The sequence below is a fragment of the Mustelus asterias genome, chromosome 17, assembly GCF_964213995.1.
Source record: "Mustelus asterias chromosome 17, sMusAst1.hap1.1, whole genome shotgun sequence".
NCBI classification, from domain to species: domain Eukaryota; kingdom Metazoa; phylum Chordata; class Chondrichthyes; order Carcharhiniformes; family Triakidae; genus Mustelus; species Mustelus asterias.
Genome location: NC_135817.1, coordinates 18,220,820 through 18,234,380, shown reverse-complemented (window position 1 = coordinate 18,234,380; position 13,561 = coordinate 18,220,820). Strand labels below are relative to the sequence as shown.

At 44.1% G+C, this 13,561-nt stretch overlaps 1 protein-coding gene across 1 annotated transcript in view; it reads left to right on the top strand.

Annotated features, from left to right (window-relative positions):
- The window catches only part of LOC144506365 (coagulation factor VII-like), a 163,197-nt gene that overhangs the window by 104,687 nt on the left and 44,949 nt on the right, over nucleotides 1-13,561 (top strand). Inside the window, exons 5-6 of the mRNA XM_078232378.1 lie at nucleotides 9,199-9,339; nucleotides 10,186-10,307. Coding sequence (XP_078088504.1) covers nucleotides 9,199-9,339; nucleotides 10,186-10,307 — 263 coding nt within the window. The remainder of the gene's footprint in view (nucleotides 1-9,198; nucleotides 9,340-10,185; nucleotides 10,308-13,561) is intronic.

Genomic DNA, 13,561 nt, shown 5'->3' with positions numbered 1-13,561 from the left:
GACAGTATTACAGTTGATAAGGAGGATGTGCAGGATATTCTGGAGGGTCTGAAAATAGATAAATCCCCTGGTCCGGATGGGATTTATCCAAGGATTCTCTGGGAGGCAAGAGAAGTGATTGCAGAGCCTCTGGCTCTGATCTTCAGGTCGTCGTTGGCCTCTGGTATAGTACCAGAAGATTGGAGGTTAGCGAATGTTGTCCCATTGTTTAAGAAGGGGAACAGAGACTTCCCCGGGAATTATAGACCGGTGAGTCTCACTTCTGTTGTCGGCAAGATGTTGGAAAAAATTATAAGGGATAGGATTTATAGTTATTTGGAGAGTAATGAATTGATAGGTGATAGTCAGCATGGTTTTGTGGCAGGTAGGTCGTGCCTTACTAACCTTATTGAGTTTTTTGAGAAAGTGACCAAGGAGGTGGATGGGGGCAAGGCAGTGGACGTGGTATATATGGATTTTAGTAAGGCGTTTGATAAGGTTCACCATGGTAGGCTTCTGCAGAAAATGCAGATGTATGGGATTGGGGGTGATCTAGGAAATTGGATCAGGAATTGGCTAGCGGATAGGAAACAGAGGGTGGTGGTTGATAGTAAATATTCATCATGGAGTGCGGTTACAAGTGGTGTACCTCAGGGATCTGTTTTGGGGCCACTGCTGTTTGTAATATTTATTAATGATCTGGATGAGGGTATAGTTGGGTGGATTAGCAAATTTGCTGATGACACCAAAGTCGGTGGTGTGGTAGACAGTGAGGAAGGGTGTCGTAGTCTGCAGGAAGACTTAGACAGGTTGCAAAGTTGGGCCGAGAGGTGGCGGATGGAGTTTAATGCGGAGAAGTGTGAGGTAATTCACTTTGGTAGGAATAACAGATGTGTTGAGTATAGGGCTAACGGGAGGACTTTGAATAGTGTGGAGGAGCAGAGGGATCTAGGTGTATGTGTGCATAGATCCCTGAAAGTTGGGAATCAAGTAGATAAGGTTGTTAAGAAGGCATATGGTGTCTTGGCGTTTATTGGTAGGGGGATTGAATTTAGGAGTCGTAGCGTTATGTTGCAACTGTACACAACTCTGGTGCGGCCGCACTTGGAGTACTGTGTGCAGTTCTGGTCCCCACATTACAGGAAGGATGTGGAGGCTTTGGAGAGGGTGCAGAGGAGGTTTACCAGGATGTTGCCTGGTATGGAGGGGAGATCCTATGAGGAGAGGCTGAGGGATTTGGGATTGTTTTCGCTGGAAAGGCGGCGGCTAAGAGGGGATCTTATTGAAACATATAAGATGATTAGAGGTTTAGATAGGGTGGATAGTGATAGCCTTTTTCCTCTGATGGAGAAATCCAGCACGAGGGGGCATGGCTTTAAATTGAGGGGGGGTAGTTATAGAACCGATGTCAGGGGTAGGTTCTTTACCCAGAGGGTGGTGAGGGATTGGAATGCCCTGCCAGCATCAGTAGTAAATGCGCCTAGTTTGGGGGCGTTTAAGAGATCCGTAGATAGGTTCATGGACGAAAAGAAATTGGTTCAGGTTGGAGGGTCACAGTTTTTTTTTAACTGGTCGGTGCAACATCGTGGGCCGAAGGGCCTGTTCTGCGCTGTAATGTTCTATGTTCTATGTTCTATGTTCTAAATCATTGATATAGATAACAAACAACAATGGGCCCAGAACTGACCCCTGAGGCATACCACTAGTCACAGGCCTCCAGTCCGACAAGCATCCTTTCACCATAACCCACTGCTTCCTACCAGCAAGCCAATTGTATATCCAATTTGCCAGCTGTCCCTGGATTCCATATGATATAATCTTCCAGAACAGCCTATTTATCAAAGGCCTTACCAAAATCCATATAGACTATGTCAACCACCCTGCCTTCATCAACCTTCCTGGTCATTCTCTCATGCATAAAGCTGTGCTGACTACTCCTAATCAAACCTTGTCTTTCCAAATGGCTGTACATCTTATCCCTCAGAATCCTCTTGAGTAACCTTCCTCCCCACCAATGTTAGGCTTACCGATCTGGAAATTCCAGTGTTTTCTTTGCAACCCTTCTTAAATAAGGGCACAACATTTGCCACCTTCCAGTCTTCTGGTACATGTTCTTTCTGTCTGTGAAAAACAGAGCCCTATGTATTAATATACATAGTTTCCAAGTACACACGCTTGCGTCAGACTGTGAGCCCAACTGACAAACTTACAATTGGTTGTCAGTGAAATTCTTAGCGCACTGAGGTTTATTTCACAAATGTTGTCCAATCATGGACTCATATCTAATATTGGACATGGTGCTTGAGTTTTGCAAGCACAGACTGGTTTTGGGGGTGGGGGAGGTGTACAGTCTGTAACTTGCTCATTGCTGTATATCACTCAAACTCATGACCTAACACCATAATTTTTGGCCATGAGAAGTGCCCGATCTGCCTCAGATGGCCCTACAATGGTACGATATCTCAAATGTGTGAGCAACAGGTTAAACTAGCTGTTTCATACTGCTTCTATGCAATAGCAACACAAGTTGTATTTACCACTAATAGAAAGCTGCTGTCAAACCTGAAAGACGTTCTATCACACAAATCAAAAATGTGCTCTCTGAATTTCAGTGTCAGGGTCAAAGCCCATCAACGCCTCTACTTCCTCAGCAGACTCAGGAAATTTGGCATGTCAGCTACAACTCTCACCAACCTTTACAGATGCACCATAGAAAGCATTCTTTCTGGTTGTATCACAGCTTGGTATAGCTCCTGCTCTGCCCAAGACCGCAAGGAACTACAAAATGCCATGAATGTAGCCCAATCCATCAAGCAAACCAGCCCCCCATCCATTGACTCTGTCTACACTTCCCGCTGCCTCAGCAAAGCAGCCAGCATAATTAAGGACCCCACGCACCCCAGACATTCTCTCTTCCACCTTCTTCCTTCGAGAAAAAGATACAAAAGTCTGAGGTCACGTACCAACCGACTCAAGAACAGCTTCTTCCCTGCTGCTGTCAGACTTTTGAATGGACTTATTTTGCATTAAGTTGATCTTTCTCTACACCCCAGCTATGACTGTAACACTACATTCTGCACTCTCTCGATTCTTTCTCTATGAACGGTATGTTTTGTGTGTATAGCGCGCAAGAAACAATACTTTTCACTGTATGTTAATACACGTGACAATAATAAATCAAATCAAAATGCTTGGTATGTAGGCCGTGCATCCCAAAGACTGGCGGATTGTGTCAAACAGCAAGTCCCTTCCACTCTTTGCAATGGGTTTAACAATCTTGTGACAACTTTGGCCTCCAAGTGATGATTTCTGGTGGAGGTGCCATCATCCTGTTGCCACAGATGCCTTTGAATGGGTGGCCATGACTGATTTCCAGTTTAGAGCCTGCCCCTCTGACACCAGACATCCCTGATTGGAAGGACTGCCCACCGTTTCTCTCTGCTTTGGCTGGTTTCCTGCCAGGATCTGTTAATTGGCTTCAAAATATATTATAGGGTGGCTTTCAAAGGCAGGGTTGGGAGTTGATGATCCCTGTATTCCGAGTTGGATTCCCGCCCACCAGAATGGAGTGTTAAATCTCACCCATTGGGAGCGACGCACCGAGGGATCATTGCTAGATCACTGAAATAACTCACCCTAAAGTCATAAATAACTTTCTTGCACCTGTGCTGTGCTTCACTGTCATCCCTCACAGCCTCTGACACAATCAATCCCACCATTCTCTCCCATAGCTTGTCCCCAGTTGCCCTGCTCAGTGCTTTGTTCCATTCTAAGTTATTTGAACATAGGAAGGGAATCTCCAGCAACACATTCCTTTTCTACCCTCTCATCACTGCATGTTGCTCCTCATCATCTGAAGACATGGAGGTAAGCATATACAGATATGTTGACAACACCCAGCAAGAAAGAAGGCAGAACCTCACAGCTCAGCACCACCCAGCTTGTGAGATCCTGTGGAGTGCAGACAAACAAAGCTCAGGTTGGTTTCATGTGGAATATATGCCACAAGGGCTGGGTGATGACTAAAAGCCTGACATTAGTCCAGCAGTCCTTCTAATTCCTATTACAGTAACACCTACATGCATTGCAGGTAGCAGTGAACATAAGAACATAATAACATAAGAAATAGGAGCAGGAGGAGGCCATTCAGCCCTTCAAATCCACTCTGCTATTCAATGTGATCATGGCTGATCTTCTACATTAACACCATTTTCCTGCATTATCCTGTATCCCTCAATGTTTTCAATATGTAGAAACCTACCGACCTTAGTATTGAACAAACTCAGTGATTGAGCCGCCACAGCCACTAGATAAAGTCCTAAACAACCTGCCCCTAAGTTGGAGTCGGCAGGGTTTAAACTAGTGTGGCAGGGGGGTGGGGATCAAAACAGTAGGTCAGTAAGTACTGAGGCTGGGGTCCAGCTGGGGCCCAGGGCAAGGCTAGCTAAGAAGAAGAGCATTTGAGCAGGATGACCTGAGTGGCCTGGAGGTCTGGAGTGCATCTGCTTCAATGCGAGGAGCGTAACGGGTAAGACAGACGAACTTAGGGCTTTAATGCTTACATGGAATTTGGATGTGGTTGCGGTGACGGAGACATGGTTAAAAAAAGGACAGGACTGGCAGCTGAATATTCCGGGGTATAAGTGTTTTAGGCGAGACAGAGGAGGGGCTAAAGAAGGTGGGGGGAGTAGCGGTATTAGTTAGGGAGCATATTACAGCAGTGCAGAGGGTGGACAATTTAGAGGGGTCATGTAATGAGTCGCTGTGGGTGGAGCTCAGAAACAGGAAGGGCGCAGTCACTATGCTGGGGGTATACTACAGGCCCCCCAACAGCCCACGGGAAGTGGAGGAACGGATATGTCAGGAGATACTGGACCTGTGCAGAAAAAATAGGGTTGTTGTAGTGGGAGACTTCAATTTCCCTGGTATAGACTGGAAAGTGCTTAGGGCTGGGGGTCTGGATGGGGAGGAATTTGTAAAATGCGTACTGGAAGGTTCTTTGGAACAGTATGTAGATAGCCCAACTAGAGAGAGGGCTATACTGGATCCAGTTCTGGGAAATGAGCCCGGTCAGGTCATCAAAGTTTCGGTTGGGGAACATGTGGCAATAGTGACCACAACTCTGTTAACTTTAGGATAGTAATGGACAAGGACGAGTGTTGTCCTAAGGGTAGGGTGCTAAATTGGGGGAAGGCTAACTATAGCCGGATTAGGTTGGAATTGGTGGCCGTTGATTGGGAGAGGCTGTTCGGGGGTAAGTCCAGGTCTGGCATGTGGGAGTCTTTTAAGGAACAGTTGATGAGGCTGCAGGACAGGCATGTGCCTGTAAAAAGGAAGGATAGGAAAGGTAGGGTTCGAGAGCCGTGGATAACCAGGGAAATTGAGGATCTGATCAAAAAGAAAAGAGAGGCGTACGTTAGGTCCAGGCAACTGAAAACAGATGGAGCTCTGGAGGAATACAGAGAGAGTAGGAAAGAACTCAAACGGGGAGTTAGAAGGGCAAAAAGAGGTCACGAAATGTTCTTGGCAGACAGGATTAAGGAGAATCCTAAGGCATTTTATTCATATGTTAGGAACAAAAGAGTTGTCAGGGAAAAAGTCGGACCTCTCGGGGACCAAGGAGGGGAATTATGCTGAGAACCCAAGGGAATAGGGGAGATCCTAAATGAATACTTTGCATCGGTATTCACAAAGGAAAGGGACTTGTTGACTGGGAGTGTCTCAGAGGGAGGTGTTGACCCGTTAGAGAGAATCTCCATTACAAGGGAGGAGGTGTTAGGTTTTTTAGGTAACATTAAAACTGACAAATCCCCAGGGCCTGATGGCATCTATCCTAGACTGCTCAGGGAGACACGAGATATAATTGCTGGGCCTCTGACGGAAATCTTTGTCTCTTCATTGGACACAGGTGAGGTCCCTGAGGATTGGAGGATAGCAAATGTGGTACCGTTATTTAAGAAGGGTAGCAGGGATAATCCGGGTAATTATAGGCCAGTGAGCTTGACGTCCGTGGAAGGGAAGTTGTTGGAGAGGATTCTTAGAGACAGGATGTATGCGCATTTAGAACGGAACAATCTCATTAGTGACAGATAGCATGGTTTTGTAAGAGGGAGGTCGTGCCTTACAAATTTGGTGGAGTTTTTTGAGGAAGTGACAAAAACAGTTGACGAAGGAAGGGCTGTGGATGTCGTCAATATGGATTTCAGTAAGGCATTTGACAAAGTCCCTCATGGCAGGTTGGTTAAGAAGGTTAAGGCTCATGGGATACAAGGAGAGGTGGCTCGATGGGTAGAAAACTGGCTTGGCCACAGGATGTGGAGATGCCGGTGTTGGACTGGGGTAAACACAGTAAGAGATTTAACAACATCAGGTTAAAGTCCAACAGGTTTATTTGGTATTTGCTAATGGTATTTGCTACCAAATAAACCTGTTGGACTTTAACCTGGTGTTGTTAAAACTCTTACTTGGCCACAGGAGACAGAGGATAGCAGTCGAAGGGTCTTTTTCCGGCTGGAGGTCTGTGACCAGTGGTGTTCCGCAGGGCTCTGTACTGGGACCACTGCTATTTGTGATATATATAAATGATTTGGAAGAAGGTGTAACTGGTGTTATCAGCAAGTTTGCAGATGACACGAAGATGGCTGGACTTGCGGATAGCGATGAACATTGTCAGACAATACAGCAGGATATAGATAGGCTGGAGAATTGGGTGGAGAAATGGCAGATGGAATTTAATCCAGATAAATGCAAAGTGATGCATTTTGGAAGAACTAATGTAGGGAGAGTCATACAATAAATGGCAGAGCCATCAAGAGTATAGAAACACAGAGGGACCTAGGTGTGCAAGTCCACAAATCCTTGAAGGTGGCAGCACAGGTGGAGAAGGTGGTGAAGAAGGCATATGGTATACTTGCCTTTATAAGACAGGGTATAGAGTATAAAAGCTGGAGTCTGATGATGCAGCTGTATAGAACGCTGGTTAGGCCACATTTGGAGTACTGCGTCCAGTTCTGGTCGCCGCACTACCAGAAAGACGTGGAGGCTTTAGAGAGAGTGCAGAGAAGGTTTACCAGGATGTTGCCTGGTATGGAGGGTCTTAGCTATGAGGAGAGATTGGGTAAACTGGGCTTGTTCTCCCTGGAAAGACGGAGAATGAGGGGAGACCTAATAGAGGTGTACAAAATTATGAAGGGTATAGATGGGGTGAACAGTGAGAAGCTTTTTCCCAGGTCGGAGGTGACGATCACGAGGGGTCACGGGCTCAAGGTGAGAGGGGCGAGGTATAACTCAGATATCAGAGGGACGTTTTTTACACAGAGTGGTGGGGGCCTGGAATGCGCTGCCAAGTAGGGTGGTGGAGGCAGACACGCTGGCATCGTTTAAGACTTACCTGGATAGTCACATGAGCAGTCTGGGAATGGAGGGATACAAACGAATGGTCTAGTTGGACCAATGAGCGGCACAGGCTTGGAGGGCTGAAGGGCCTGTTTCCTGTGCTGTACTATTCTTTGTTCTTTGTTCTATGTCCCCTGGTTCTAAACCCCCCCAACCAGGGGGAACAACCTACCTGCACCTACCCTGTCAAGCTCTGTAAGAAGTTTAAATGAGGTTACCACTCATTCTTCTAAACCCCAGAGAATAAAGGCCCAGTCTGTTTAATGTTTCCTCACTGGGTAATCCCCTCATCCCAGGAATTAATTTGGTGAATCTTTGTTGCACTCACACTAAGGAAAGTATCTGTTTCCTTAGGTAATGAGACAAAAACTGAACTCAATACTCCAGGTGCAGTCTCACCACGGCTCAATCTAAGTGGTCTTTGCTCCTGTACTCAAGTCCTCTCATAACAAAGGCCAACACACCATTTGCTTCCCAATTGCTTGCTGTTCAATGGCTCAGAAACAAGGACACTCAAGTTCATCTGAAGTTCCACACTACCCAGTCTCTTGCCATTCAAGAATAATTTCTATTTCAGTTTTCCCACCTCCCATTTCTCTACATTGTATTCCATCTGCCAAATCTTTGTCCCATTGCTAAGCCTTCCCTTTACCCTTGAATCATTTTTGCATCTTCCTCGCAACTCACATTTCCACCTAGTTTTGTGTCATCTGAAAACTTGGAAATAGTATTTTTAATCCTCACATCCAAATCATTGATATAGATTGTGAATAGCTGGGGCCCAAGCACTGTGGTTCCCAGTAGTCACAGCCTGCCAACCTGAAAATCACCCATTTATTCCTACTCTCTGTTTTCATAGAATCCCTACGGTGCAGAAAGGGACCATTTGGTCCATTGAGACTGCACTGACTCTCCAACAGAACATCTTTCCTAGGTCCTATCCCTGTAACCCACTCATTTACCCCGCAAATCCCCCTAACCTATATATCTTTGCACACTCAGGGACAATTTACCGTGGTCAATCCAACTGCACATCTTTGGACTGTGGGAGGAAACTGGACACCCAGAAGAGAACGTGCAATCTCCACACACTCACCCAGGGTTGGAGTTGAACCTGGGTCCCTGGCGCTGTGAGACAGCAGTGTTCACCACTGTTCATTGTACTACCTGTTTTCTGGCCTTTAATCAATTCTTAATCCACACCAGTATATTTCCCCCAATCCCATGTGCTCTAAATTTATTTACCCCTGAGTGAGACCTTATCAAAAAACTTTTGGGAATCTAAATATACCACATCCACCAGTTCCCCTCATCTGTTCTGCTAGTTAAAGCTTCAAAAATCTCCAACAGGTTTGTTAAACATGATTACCCTTTCAGAAATCCATGTTGACACTTCCCAATCCTACTGTTATTTTCCAAGTATCCTGTTAACACATTCCTGATGATAAATTCTAGCATTTTCTATATAACGGATGTCCCAGTTTTCTCATTCCCTCACTTGCCACCTTCCAATCTGCAGGAATCATTTCATAGTCTACAGAATTTTGAAAGATAATCACCAATACGTCAACAAGAAAAGATCTAGAGGCTATATCAACAGATAACAGGGCAGAGCAATTTTAACTATAGAAAGTGTCTATATATTTGTAAATTGAATATGTAAGTTTATAGCACAACGAATATATAGGTTTTATATATTTGTATAATCATACATAGTATTGACATTGATTTAGTGCATATAGACCTCTATATAATGCAAACAGATATATAACTACATCTATATTTCCAAGACTGGTTAATCTCACTGATTTCTCTTGTATTTAGAAAAAACTAGCAGAATTGAGTGTATCTTTGAGAATGGGCATTGTGAGCAGTTCTGCACCGATGTTGCTAATTCATCTCGTCAATGCAGCTGTACAGAGGACTACGGACTTGACGAGGATGGAATATCTTGCATTGCTAAAGGTTACTAATATTGCATTTACTTCACAATTGACCAACAAAACACGTAGGTTAAATGGTACCAAACTTAGAGGTCAAGGATATTCCTAACGGAGAGCAGGGACCCAGAACTCAGAGGTAGGATGGACTAATTCACTGATAATAGAATCCTACAATTTACTGATAACAGAAACCTTATGATTCACTGATAATAGAATCCTATAATTCATTGACACAGAAATCCTGGAATTCACTGAACACAGACAACTAAGAATTCACTGATAACAGAAATCTCAGAATTCACTGATAACAGGCATGGTATCATTCTCTAATAATAAAGTACTGATAATAGGAATCTGAGAATTCAGTGAACACAGAAATCTGAGAATTCATTGATGACAGGAATCCTCATCAGAATTCCATAATTCACTGATAACAGAATTCCATAATTCACTGATAACGGAATTCTATAATTCACTGAACACAAATATGAGAATTCACTCAACACAGGAATCCCATAATTCACTGACAACAGGAACCCTAGAATTCACTGATAACAGGAATCCTAGAATTCACTCACAACAGGAAGTATTTGTTTACAAATCTCTCATCTCCAGTCCTTTCTGCAGATCGGTGTGTGAAATATGTCACCTCTTTCCACAACTGATAAATCAGTAATAAATTCTGAAAGCTTCTTATGCTCTCATTATGTCAGAGGGTAAAATTATTGCTCCTGATTTTGTTGGGGTGGAACTTTGAATTTTCAGCCAGGCATAATAGTTCCTGTATATTGGGAATTGAAATTTACAGATTACATTGATTAAAAAGTTAGTTTGTTTCAAGACTAAATAATCAGTTTTATTTTAAAAGTGCCCTATCCATGTGGAAAAGTCCCCGTTTTAATGAAAAATAGAAGCAATTCTGATGAATTTGAGAGAATGGGGAGGATTGTCGGTGGATCAGACGCTTTGAAGGGAGAATACCCATGGCAGGTATACAGGAATGAATGCTGTCAATATATTATAATTGTACTGTGCTGTTCCTTCATATGTAACACCAGTCCTGATTAGTAATCCTAGCAGCTTGCATTCAGTCAAGAAATATCAACTTCTTCAGCCCATTATCAGTGCTGTCTCTCTTAGCTGGTATTATCCCATTTCACTGTCTTTTGCCCAGAACAGTACATATTTTAGGTATTTATCTAATTACCTTATAACTGGCTTGATTAATTTGATTTCAATTGTGCCTTGTATTCACGTGTTCCGTAACCGAGAGCTCTATAGCCTGCATTGAGTGTTTGAAACCAATGAAACCAATTGGACATTCGGTGGAACTGAAGGATAACCAGTGTTCTTTATTTCCTAATTTCCTGTCTGTGAGAATTCTTCAATGTGATTGGCTACTTACCCTGCTTACCCTGGAACAACAAAGAACAAAGAAAAGTACAGTAAGAAGTCTCACAACACAAGGTTAAAGTCCAATAGGTTTATTTGGTATCATGAGCTTTCGGAGCACTGCTCCTTCATCAGGTAAGTGACTCACCTGATGAAGGAGCAGCGCTCCGAAAGCTCGTGGTACCAAATAAACCTGTTGGACCTTAATCTGGTGTTCTGAGACTTCTTACTGTGCCCAACTCAGTCCAACGCAGCATCTCCACATCAAAGAAAAGTACAGCACAGGAACAGGCCCTTTAACCCTCTAAGTCTGCGCCGATCATGATGCCTGACTAAACTAAAACAGTATGCACTTATGGAGTCCATATCTTTCCGTTCCCACCCTATTCATGTATTTGTCTAGTTGCCCATTAAATGCCGTTGTTGTACCTGCTCCCACCACCTCCCCGGGCAGCGTGTTCCAGACATTCACCACCTTCTGTGTAAAAAAAAAATTGCCTCGCACATCTCCTCTAAATTTTTCCCCATGCACCTTAAACCTATGTCCCCTAGTATTGACTTTTCTACCCTAGGAAAGAGCATCTGACTATTCACTCTGTCCATGCCACTCATAATCTTGTAAACCTCTATCAGGTCACCCCTCAATCTCCGTTGTTCCAGTGAGAACAAACTGAGTTTATCCAACCTCTCCTCATAGCTAATACCCTCCAGGCAACATCCTGGTAAACCTCTTTTGTACCTTCTCAAAGGATCCACATCATTCTGGTAGTGTGGCGAGCAGAATTGTGCACAATATTCTAAATGAGGCCTAATGAAGGTCCTGTACAGCTTCAGCATGACCTGTCACCTTTTTATACTCAATGCCCTGACCTATGAAGGCAAATATGCCGTATGCTTTCTTGACTACCTTATCCACCTGTGTTACCACTTTCGGTGATCGGTGGACATGTACGCCCAGATCTCTCTGCCTGTCGATACTCCTAAGGATTCTACCATTTATTGTATAATTCCTATATGCATTGGACCTTCCAAAATGCATTATCTCACACTTATCCAGATTAAACTCCATCTGCCATTTCTCTGCCCAAGTCTCAAACCGGTCTATATCTTGTTCTATCCTCTGACAATTCCCTTAACTATCTGCAACTCGACCAATTTTTGTGTCATCTGCGAATTTACCAATCAGACCAATTTCATAGAGTCAAAGAGGTTTACAGCATGGTAACAGGCCTTATTTGTCCATGCCCCGGTTTTTTTAAACCCCTTAGTCCCAATTGCCCACATTTGGCCCATATCCCTCTGTACCCAATTTACCCATGTAACTGTCTAAATGCTTTTTGAAAGACAAAATTGTACCTGCCTCTACTACTACCTCTGGCAGCTTGTTCCAGACACTCATCACCCTTTGCGTGAAAAAATTACCCCTCTGGACCTTCACCTTAAACCTATGCCCTCTAGTTTTAGACTCCCCTACCTTTGGGAAAAGATATTGACTATCTAGCTGATCTATGCCCCTCATTATTTTATAGACCTCTATAAGATCACCCCTCAGCCTTCTACGCTCCAGAGAAAAAAGTCCCAGTCTATCCAGCCTCTCCTTATAACTCAAACCATCAAGTCCCAGTAGCATCCTAGTAAATCTCTTCTGCACTCTTTCTAGTTTAATAATATCCTTCCTATAATAGGGTGACCAGAACTGTACACAGTATTCCAAGTGTGGCCTTACCAATGTCTTGTACACCTTCAACAACTCCTGTATTCAATGTTCTGACCGATGAAACCAAGCATGCTGAATGCCTTCTTCACCACTCTTCCACCTGTGTCTCCACTTTCAAGGAGCTATACCTGTACCCCGAGATCTCTTGGTTCTGTAACTCTCTCCAACGCCCTACCATTAACTGAGTAAGTCCAGACCTGGTTCAATCTACCAAAATGCATCACCTCGCATTTATTTAAATTAAACTCCATCTGCCATTCATCAGCCCATTGGCCCAATTGATCAAGATCCCGTTGCAATCTGAGATAACCTTCTTCACTGTCCACTATGCTACTAATCTTGGTGTCATCTGCAAACTTACTAATCATGCCTCCTATATTCTCATCCAAAGCATGAATATAAATGACAAATAACAGTGGACCCAGCTCCGATGCCGAGGCACACCGCTGGTCACAGGCCTCCAATTTGAAAAACAACCCTCTACAACCACCCTCTGGCTTCTGTCACCAACAGGTTAAAGTCCAACAGGTTTATTTGGTAGCAAAAGCCACACAAGCTTTCGAAGCTCTAAGCCCCTTCTTCAGGTGAGTGGGAATTCTGTTCACAAACAGAGTTTATAAAGACACAGACTCAATTTACATGAATAATGGTTGGAATGCGAATACTTACAACTAATCAGGTCTTTAAGAAACAAAACAATGGGAGTGGAGAGAGCATCAAGACAGGCTAAAAAGATGTGTATTGTCTCCAGACAAGACAGCCAGTGAAACTCTGCAGGTTTGGTGAAACTCGCCAAGGCCATCCCCACACCCCCACTTCTTGCCTTCAAACAACCGCACAACCTCAAACAGACCATTGTCCGCAGCAAACTACCCAGCCTTCAGGAGAACAGTGACCAAGACACCACACAACCCTGCCACAGCAACCTCTGCAAGACGTGCCGGATCATCGACACAGATGCGATCATCTCACGTGAGAACACCATCCACCAGGTACACGGTACCTACTCTTGCAACTCGGCCAACGTTGTCTACCTGATACGCTGCAGGAAAGGATGTCCCGAGGCATGGTACATTGGGGAAACTATGCAGACGCTGCGACAACGGATGAATGAACACCGCTCGACAATCACCAG